General features: G+C 47.4%; 1 protein-coding gene across 4 annotated transcripts in view; it reads right to left on the reverse strand.

Moving 5' to 3' along the window:
• CBFB (core-binding factor subunit beta) overlaps positions 1-1,907 on the reverse strand; it is a 41,421-nt gene extending 39,514 nt beyond the window's left edge. For 2 of the 4 annotated variants that reach the window (XM_087728590.1, XM_014060075.2), the window contains exon 1: positions 1,597-1,906. In XM_087728590.1, the coding sequence (XP_087584716.1) occupies positions 1,597-1,674 (78 nt within the window). In that variant the 5' untranslated portion in view covers positions 1,675-1,906. Of the gene's footprint in view, positions 1-1,596 lie in introns of all 4 variants that reach the window. The other 2 variants (XM_014060085.2, XM_087728589.1) reach the window with 2 other exon arrangements.
• Positions 1,908-10,628: the final 8,721 nt, after the last annotated feature.

Below are 10,628 nucleotides of genomic sequence, written 5' to 3' on the forward strand. Positions count from 1 at the left end.
TCGGGAAGGCGCCAGTTTAGGGAAAGACGAAGGCAAGGCAGGTGTCCAGGAGCAGAGCTTGTTGGTGGCTGTGGATGATGGGAGTTCAATCCCAAAGCCCAACAGCTTGAGGCTGGCTGAGTTACAGGGCTGAACAATTAAGACTGGTTGGGGATGAAAGGAGAAGAGGACTGGCGTTCGGATCGCAAAGTGGAAGACGGGCTAGGAAGGATGAGAGCAGAAGCCCAACATATCTGGAGGAGGAAGACTGGCTGGGGATGATGAGGATCCACAGCTCACTTGTTTGCAAATCATCAAGTGGGGGAAGATGAGGTGGCTGCAAAAAAGATAACCGGCTGAAGATAATGGAAGTCTAGAGAGCACCCATTTGGGGAGGGAAAGGAGAAGCTGGCGGCGAGGAGCAGCACCGGAAATCTGGCTGGACACGATGAGAGCGTGAAACATTGAAAACCTGAGGGGGGGGGGGAGGGAGACAGGCAGTCCTCGACTTACAACAGTTCATTTAATGACCGTTCAAAGTCACAACAACCCTGGTAAAAGTGACTTAAGACCGTTTTTGACATCACCTGATCAACATCCAGATGCTTGGCAGCCAGTTCCTATTTATGACCATTGTTGTTTCCTAAGGTCACGTGATCCCCCTTTGTGTCCTTTTGACAAATCAATGGGGAAACCAGGTTCACTTAACAACCGGGTTACTAATTTATCAACTGCAGCAATTCACTTAGCAACTGTGGCAAGAAAAGTTGCAAAACGGCGCAAAACTCACTCAGAAACAACAGAAAGTTTGATCTCAACTGCAGTCGTAAATCGAGGACTACCTGTAGTTGCTGTGTCGAAGAAAAACTGGGGAGAGGGAAGAGAAGATGTCAAAACTCAAACAGGGATCCAGGGGCAAAGAAGGAAGGCTGGCTGGGGATGATGGGAATCCAAACCAACAAATGAGGGAGACGGGTGGAATGAATGGGCACAGAGGGAAAGTTAGATGGGGATGACGGGATTCCATACCCAGGAACTAGAGAGAGAAATCAGGCTGGGGATGATGGGAATGGCCCAACGACTAGGGGAGAGATGGAATGAAGGATCACCAGAGGCTGACTGGGGATGATGGGAATACCAAAACAAGAAACTGGAGGGAAGTGGGATCCAGCACCCTGGGGATGACGCAATTCCAGGGATAGAGCTAGAAACAAGGACCACAGAAGCAAAGCTGGCTGGGGATGATGGGAATCCCGAACCTAACCAGCAGGGATCCCGCGGACCCGGCTGGGGATGATGGGACTCCCAAACCAGAAACTGGGGGGAAGTCTGGCTAGGGATGATGGGAATCCCGAACCCACCAATCGAGCAGAGATCCCACGGACCCGGCTGGGGATGATGGGATTCCCAAACCCAGAAACGGGAGGGAAGCGGGATCTGGCACAGCGAGGAAAGTCTGGCGGGGGAGGACGGCAATTCCAGAGACAGAGCTAGAAACAAGGAGAAAAGCTGGCTGGGGATGATGGGACTCCCGAACCCACCAACTGAGCCGGCTGGGGATGATGGGAGCGGGAAAGCCGCCGCCGCCGCCGCCCCACTTCCGCCCCGCCGCCTCACCTCGCACTCCCGGCTCAGTTTCCTGAAGAACTCCTCGTTCTCGAACTTGCTCCGCTGGTCCGGGACGACGCGCGGCATGGTGCGCGGGAGGCGCCGCGGCCAGCCAGCCGGCCGGCCGGCGGACCAGCAAAAGACGTCCCGCCGCCTCTTCCTCTTCCTCCTCCCTGGACGCCCGGGAAAAAGCCGGCTGGCGGCGAGGCAAGGAGCCGGAAAGCGCGGGAGAAGGAGGACACCCCGCGCCCGCTTGCTCGGCCAACGGTCGCCGCCGCCGCCCGCCGCTGAGGCGTCTCGGAGCCTCTGAGGAGATCCGAGGGGGGCGGAGGCGCCGCGCGCCAGAGGAGCGAGAAAACCCGCCAGCGCTCCCCGCTGCGCCTGCGCGGCCCCGCCCACTCGCCTCTTTTTCTCCCTCCCTCCCTTCCCCCCTCCTCCGGCCGCCCATTAAAGGAAAGGAAAAAGGTACAGGACGGAGAGCCGCGCCGAAGGGCTTTTCCCGCAGGGAGGGGTGGGGAGCGAGCGAGGAGCGCGCATGCGCAGGGGTGGAGGAGAGGCGCGGGATGCATCTCGGCGTGGTCTCCTTTCTCAACTCTTATCTTTTTCTTTTTTCTTCAGAGTGCCGTAGATTTGGGAGAGTGGGGAGGGGGTGGCTTTCCAAGCCAGGGTGGTGTGGTGGAGAAGAGAGTGGGAAGCCCTCTTTCTTTCTTTCTTTCTTTCTTTCTTTCTTTCTTTCTTTCTTTCTTTCTTTCTCTTTGTCTCGCCCCCTTTTTCTTTCTTATTCTCCCTCTCCTTCTCTTTCTTTTTCTTTCTTCCCACTCTCTCTTTTTCTTTTCTTTTCTTTCTTTCTTTCTTTCTTTCTTTCTTTCTTTCTTTCTTTCTTTCTTTCTCTTTCCCTCTCTTCTTTCTCTCCCTCCCTCTCTCTTTATTTCTCTCTCTCTCCCTCCCTCTCTTCCTCTCTCCCTCACTCTCTCCTTTGAGTTCCCACAGACCTGGCTGTCTGTGTTGGTAACCAACCGAGTCCACTGGATCAGAGGAGAGGGTGACCACGTGTAAAAGTTGTGCAATGTGCTAAAAACTTAGTTTGGGCCGAGTTTGGGGTTTGTTCATTCGAGGAGACGGTTGTGAGAATCGAGAAAAAACAGCGGGGCGGGGGGCTGTTAAAGTTAATCGTTTTGGGTGAACATAGCATCATCTGGAAACTGTCTTCTGAAGAGCTACATGTGTTTTTAAGCAGGTCAGTGAAAGCTGCCTGGAGGATTGATGCGCATTCACATGTGTTTATGTAGATTCTCAGTCATCCAGGTCATGGTTGTCCCCAAAGGTGCTTTTCCAAGAGGCAACTGGACTTTCAGCTCGGAGCTGAAGAAGCTCCTTGGATGAGAAAGGAAATGTCTTTAAAGAAAAACAAAGGAAATTCAGGTGCCTCTTGAAAAAAAGCACCTTGTTGCATGTGACTTGTGTTCACCTCGCTTTTTCAAGTGCAGCTGTCCTTGCATTGAGCTGAAGAAAGGGGCCTGGTTGAAGAGGACGAGTTATTCCCACGCATGTCCCAATTTCCCCCAGAACCCCAATTCCACGAGTTGGGGCTTCATCTCAAAACCCTTCTTGAGTTTTGGACTCCAATTCCCATCGCCCGCAGTTCAGCACCAGCATTGCACTATGGGGGTAGGGGTACCTCGTTTCCTATCCAGGCTCATTGCATGGGGTGCAACCTGTCGCAACCACAGTTGAGAGCTCAACATTTCTGTTGTTAAAAGGGAAGCATTTGTTACAAGTGAGTTTTGCCCCGTTTTAGGACTTTTCTGGTCACAGTTGTTAAGTGAAACACTGCAGTTAAATTAGTAAGACGGCTGTTAAGTGAATCCGGCTGGGTGACTCAGTGGCTAAGACGCTGGGCTTGTCGATCAGAAAGGTCAGCCGTTTGGCGGTTCGAATCCCTAGTATAGGCCTCCTGCTCGAGCAGAGGTTGGACTAGATGACCTCCAAGATCCCTTCCAACTCTACTGTTAACACTTCGCTTGTCAGAAGGTTACGGAAGGTTATCATGCGACACTGCCATTGTCGTAAATATGAGTCACTTGCCCAGGGTCTGAATTTGATCACCTTCATAAGTGTGAAAAATGGTCAAGTCGCTTTTACAATCCCGTTGTAGTGATCGGTCACTAAGGGAACTGCTGCAAATCAAGGACTACCTGTACTTGGGATGTGTGTGTCTGTCTCTCCTGTCACTTTTAGGAATCCAAGTCCCTCCAAAAATTTTATTTTATTTATTTTGTCAAGTATGTATAAGATAACAGAAGTATAAACATGATTACGATTATACTTCATTATGATTCATCAACACAATCATACAGGATTATGTTTCCACCTGGATCGCCACCCCTACCGGGCCCTTTTCCTCGCCGTCCAAAGCGAGACAACCGCCGTAAATCCGGTTAAGAGGCGGAGCCCGATCCGGAATTTTCACGCGTCGGGAAGGGTGCCCCTTTTGCAAGACTCGCGGGGGTGGGGGGCGTGGGTGCGCGGATCCACCAAAGCTACAACTCTAGCATGCGAGCCACGCGGGGAATTAATTCCCTTGGCTGCGTGGCGCGTGGGATCGGGCTGTCCGGCGTGGCCCCTTGCATCTCGGTGGGTCTGGCTTCAGAAAGGGGGCTGATCCACGCCCGGGAGGGTTTCCTCGCGTGGGAACAGGCTAACTCCACGGGGAGAAGGGGGAACAATCGAGTTTGCAGAGGGCGCGGAGAATAAGTCGGGGGTCCTGGGCTGCTACCCGTTGCAAAACCGGAGAAAGCAAGCAGAAAGTGAAGAGCGGGGAGGGGGGGTCTTCTTCCCCAGTTCTTGCGTCCTATCCTGCACCATCCTGCTTGCACGCGCTGGCTCCCTTTCTGCCTCTTGCACGCGCGCACACAGACACACACACACACTCGCGCCTCGTCTGCTGGATTTCCTGTTTCCTGCTTTGCAGAGAGCAGCAACTCACGTCCTGCTTCTGCTGGTGGCTCAGGAGAGCTGGGCTGGGGTTCCCTCGGGTGGCCTGGTCGTGGGAAAACAGCCGCGTGCAAAAATACGGGCAGGGGCAGAGAGGGTAGGCACCTGGGATTCTCACCTGGGATTCTCTGGAGTGGAAATGATGTGCAGGATCACACCAAAGAGGCTTTCAGGACACGTTCAGCATGGCCTGTGGCTTAAGCCACAAGATTTGGGGGTATTTTGAATGCAGAGAGTTCAGGGAATCCTCAGTTTATGGCCACAGCAGGATCATAATTTCTGTTGCTAAGCAAGGCAGTTGTTAAATGAGTTGCACCTGATTTTAAAACCTTTTTTTTGCCACAGTTGTTAAGTGAATTGCCTGGTCGGACTAGGTAGTCCTCGACTTGCGGCCACAACAGGATCAGAATTCCTGTTGCTAAGCAAGACAGTTGCTTAGTGAGTTTAACCTGATTTTTTTTGCCACCGTTGTGCCATCCAACCTCCTCCATTGACTTTGCATATTGGAAGCCAGTTGTAAAGATCGCACATGGCAATCACATGATCCCCAGACGTTTGCAACCATCATATACACCGGTTGCAAAGTGCCCTAAATAATTTTTTAAAATTAAACATAAATTAAAAGGTTGGATTCTGTAAATCGTCCTGGCAGAATCTATGCCCTACATGCTAAAATATTCAGTTATACATTGTAGCCACCCTGTTTTTTTTAACATTTGTTCCACACCCTATTTACAAAAAGGAAAAAGTAACCTATTTCCAGCCGTTTTGGTTTGTGCTTATCTTGTACATTCTCGCGTTTATCATTTCATACATAGCTCTAGTCTCCATTCTATGAATCTTGGCTCATGCCTATTTTGGGCTTTCCCTTTTATATTCCAACCATCGATAAAAATATCCCAGATCTTATAATATTCTGATACATCTTTAATCTTCCATTCCCACGTCAATTTATCCATTTCAGTGCAGATCAAAATTTTCCTAATTATTTCCCCTTCAGGTGCAGTTTCCCTGTTTTTCCACTTTTGCAAAGTGCCCGAGTTTTGATCAAAATGACTGGGGATATTTCGAGGTTCGTAAGTGTGCGGAGTCCAGCTGTAAGTTCCATTTTTCAGTGCCGCCGTTAAACAAACCAGTGGTTGTAGATCACGGAGCCCCTGCATTTGCAGAAAACCAGGTTTGTCAGATGCTGCAAACGGGATCCTACATAGTGAAGGCTGAACGACCCGATCACATTGCAGCCTCGTGAGTTGTGCGAACCCAGCCTCCAAACGTTTACTTGAGTGTCATTCAATCCCCACCAAGTTGGACGATTTGATCAAACCGCAGTTCGACTCTCCCCCAATAATTATCTTGTGTGAACAAAGCCTCCACTGTCTATTGTGTTTGCCTCAACAGACCACAGTTATCCCTCTGGAAATTGGCAAACATGGCTGTGTTCGTACGACATGCTTGATTGCTGAATTAGCCCATTGTCTGGCTACGCACAAGCCAACGAACCCAAGCCAAGGAAATGCCTGGACTTCACTGCTTAAACTAACTCAGGTTAATGTGCAGATGCTGCTGGTTTTTTAAGAGATCTGGTTTACTCCTTCGAGGAAAGGCAGGGATTCTACATTTTACAGATAAAAGAGAGTTCAGTTCGTGATTTCACTCTTTACCGACTCTGATGGGCTCTCAGGAGGATATAAGCATTTATCCTTCATTTTTAGAAGTTCTGAAGGCTTTGCAAGAATCATATGTAAATAAATCTTAAAACTTCTCAAGAATGGACCAAGGATAGACTGCTTCTAAACAAAGAAGCTCCACTTTTTTTTCCTAGGTTGGGCATGGGTGTTCTGAACATGAATGTAATATATATATATTTGTGTAGTCTGGCATGAGGTTTCCTAGGCAAGAATCTGCTTGTTTAGTTGAGAAGATCAGAGAAATGATGGATAATTAGGAGAATAATATTGGTATTTACTCTTCATTTCCACAAGTTCTGAAGATTTTGCAGGAAGTGAGAAAAGGTTAAAATTGTAGCCTCATAAAATCTCAACAATTACTGATCAAACTCATTCGCTGAGTTGACTAAGCTGAGTTTACCGCCCCCAGAAGAAAAGAATAGACAATCTAATTAGGATAATTAAGTATTTATAGTATTTTATAGTATTTTATTGTCACTTATATTGTCACTTTAGTATGCTAAAGATGAATCTGAAAAGAGTTGTAACAATTGTCTTAGAGTTGGATGTGCATTTGAAGATTGCCATTTTAGTGTCTATGAAGATTCTCGTTCATCCAGGTCACAGTTGTATCAAAAGTGATTTCTTTTTGAAAAGGGCAAGTGGACTAATTTTCTGAGGAAGAAGAAAAAGAAGAAGAAGAGGAGGAGGAGGAGCAGGAGGAGGAAGAGGAGGAGGAGGAAGAGAAAGAGAAGAGAAGAAGAGGAGGAGGAAAAGGAAGAAGAGGAAGAGAGGAAGAAGAAAAAGAAGGAGGAAGAGAAAGAAGAGAAGGAGGAGGGGAAAGAAGAGGAGGAGGAAGAGAAGAAGAGGAGGAAGAGGAACAAGAAAAAGAGGAGGAGGAAGAGAAAGAAGAAGAATTGCAATTTGGACACACATAAATTCCACCAAATTGAGTGCAAAAGGAGAAGTTGAACCTCAATCATCCTCACTATGGACAAATCCTGTATTCTTACCTCTTTCTTTGGGGAGGAAAAGTTTATATTTCTATCCTGTCTGTCAGGGAAAGTCAAGCCTGTTTTTTAGAAATTAAATTTGAAGTGGAGATCTAATGCATTTTGACTTCAGAAAGCTAGTATCCCACTGCTTTCTGATTCATCTCTTTTTAACTGTCTGCTCCGATTGTAAATGTTCCTGAATATGTTTGAATGGAGGTTATTCTATACTAAACACAACCAGATTTTGTCAAAAGGAAGAAATGGGCCCCGTCACTTTTGAAGGGAGCACTTTCTGAACCTTTCTGTCTGGAGAGATAAATTGATCCTCCTTTCTCCCTTCCTCCTGCATCTCAGCCATCTCTCCCTTTTAATGTAAGGTGACAGCACTTTCCCGTAGAAAAACGAACAATAAAATTCTCACACGTCCCTAGCCTTCGGCATATCCAGTTCAAAGATTCAGTAGGAGCAATTGGGAAAGATCTGCCAAAGAGTCACCACCAAAGGCTAATTATTCTTCTTTTTCTTCTTTTTAAATTAAAATGTGTACATTTTTCATTTCACAAATATACATGCCAAAGTGGTTTGCAGGAAAGATGATCTTATTCTTACAGTGCTGGTAGTTGAACCAACAGCCTAAAATGCAGCCATTTCCTTTGTTCTTATAATTCAGCTGCGTAGCCCGATAAGCCGCCTTCTGCCTCTGTACTATTTTTAATTTTTGTATTCCTATTTTTAATAGCGGCTTCGGAGTCAGATTTGGGGGGAAATTTTCCAAAGCAAAACAAACATGGTTCTCATGAAGCTTTTTAAATTAAAAGTTTAAAAAGTTTAAACTTTTAAAGCTGAAGAGTTTTAACTGGAAGTTCAGAAAGTTTAAACTTGAACTGTTTTTAAAGTTTAAAACAGACCATATCCCTGATTTCCTGGTCAAATGCTTCCATATTGCCAGAAAATACAACATAGAGACCTGGGTTGAACTCCAGGGAAAACATGATCTTGTTTGTCATCCATAGAGATTTTGAATGAGCTGAAATAAAATGGGAGAGAGGAAGAAGGCTCTCAAGCTTAGAATGAAGGGAAAACAAACCAAGATAAACAAGGAAAAGAACATGTTGGCTTCCCTCACCTGTGTCTTGGCAAAATGCAAACTGATTCATTCAATTAACTCCCAAGAACCCCAAGAATAGAAGAGAATCGGCAATGGAGAATTTATATGTAGCTCAGGGTTGAAATGAGGGGTCCTTGCTGCTCTCTGAGCATGGTGGTTTTCTTGCAGACATTTCATTACCAAACTAGGTAACCTCATCAGTGCTAGAAGGAAGTGGGGTTTGCAAGGAGGAGGAGGAGGACTGTGGGGTCCTTGCTGCTCTCTAGAGCTTGATTGTTTTGTTACAGACATTTCAGGACCCATCTAAGTAACATCATCAAACCCAACATGTTGAGTGACACCACTTTGGCTGGTTGTGGCACTGATGATGTTACCTAGTTTGGGTAATGAAACATCTGGAAGAAAACAACCAAGCTTAAGAGAGCACCAAAGACCCCTCATGGAAGAGAATGTTTGCAACGCAGGATTGAACTGTGACGTCTTTTGTGTCCTCTGGATTTGGTGGTTTCCAGGGGTTCACCCACAAAACCGCGCTCAACTAAACCGCGCCCGACTAAACCGCGTCGCTGATGTCATCAACAGGGCGACAACAGCGCGGAGACAGAAGCACGCTGTAAACCCTAAACCTAAAATTAACCCCTAAACCTAAACCTAACCCCCCTAAACCTAATCCTAAACCTAACCCTAAACCTAACCCTAAACCTAACCCTTAACCTAACCCTAAACCTAACCCTAAACCTAACCCTTAACCTAACCCTAAACCTAATCCTAACCCTTAACCTAACCCTAACCCTTAACCTAACCCTAACCCTTAACCTAACCCTAAACCTAACCCTAAACCTAACCCTAAACCTAAATCCTTACCTTAAGTTGAATCGGCTTGCTTTCAAAGCGCTATTTAAAGCACCCTTCTTTTTCCGCGCTGGCTGTTGTCGCCCTGTTGATGACATCAGCGACGCGGTTTAATCGGGCACAGTTTAGTCGAGCGCGGTTTTGACGGGTCACGGTTTCCAGGCAGACATTTCATTACCCAACTATGCAACATCACCAGTACACTGACTAGGTTAGGTAGTTGGTACTGAAACATCTGCCTGAAAACAACCAAGCTCCGTGGGCACCAAAGACCCTAACAAGTTAGGTTGACTTTCAAATAGCTCCAAAGGATGGATTGGTCAATCTGCCAAAATTGGGCAGTTATTTATATTATAACGCATGACACGGGCAAGATCTGGCGAGCCCCTTGGTACATCCAGGTGTTGCAGGAAGTTCATCTCAGGGGTCATTTAGGTTTCTACCTGACACCTTTGTGGAATGTGAAAAAGGAGGAAGGTATGGGTGTCAGCAGACCATGTCTCTGCAGTGCTGCTGACCTTAGTCTCCTCGCCACCAGTCTTGATGGTCATTTGGTTGAAGGAGAGCCTGGCAACGACTCACTCATCCAATCTTCTCGCTTGACAGGCTAGGAGCCACCAGGTCAGGGGTCCGCAATCCACGGCTCTGGAGCCGCATGTGGCTCTTTCATCCCTCGGCTGCGGATCCCTGTGGCCAGTTAGTAAAAGGAAAAAGGGACGCTGGGCTAGGAGGAGACTATGGTGGGGGAAACTGGACTTCCTGTTGGCAGTGGAAAAAGGATGCAGCATTCGGAGACTATGATGGGGGAACTGGACTTCTGGTCGGCTCCAGAATTGAATGGGAGGCTTCCGGTTGGGATCTTTGCGGCTCTTTGAGTGTTTAAGTTTATCAACTCCTGCACCAGGTGGTAGGTTTGAAATGAGAAATGTGCACCTTCTGTGGCCAGAGGCATATAGGGTAGACCTGGCTAAAAAGTTTCCTCCATCTCAATTAAGAAAGTTACACCATTTCAGACAAGTGGCTGTCCAGTCTCTTCTGGGTGCTCCATCACTGGAGGCTTTCCAGGAGACTGGACAGCGACTTGTCTAGAATATAGGCTCTTCGGCCTGAGTAGGGGGTTGGATTAGAAGACCTCCAAGGTCCCTTCCAGTTCTATTCTGATTGTCCATGCAGATTCTCAATCATGCAGGTCATTGTTTGCAGTGGTTAGAATGCAGCATTGCAGGCTAACTGCTGACTGCCAGGAGTTTAATCCTGACCAGCTCAAGGTTGACTCAGCCTTCCATCCTTCTGAGGTGGGTGAAATGAGGACCCAGATTGTTGGGGGCAAATAGGCTGACTCTGTAAACCACTTGGAGAAAACTGTAAAAGTACTGTGAAGCGGTATATAAGTCTAAGTGCTATTGCCCTTCCTTCCTTCCTTCC

This window comes from Thamnophis sirtalis, unplaced genomic scaffold (genome assembly GCF_051295495.1).
Source record: "Thamnophis sirtalis isolate CommonGarterSnake01/CBP01778 unplaced genomic scaffold, rThaSir2_p1.2 scaffold_14, whole genome shotgun sequence".
Lineage (NCBI taxonomy): Eukaryota > Metazoa > Chordata > Lepidosauria > Squamata > Natricidae > Thamnophis > Thamnophis sirtalis.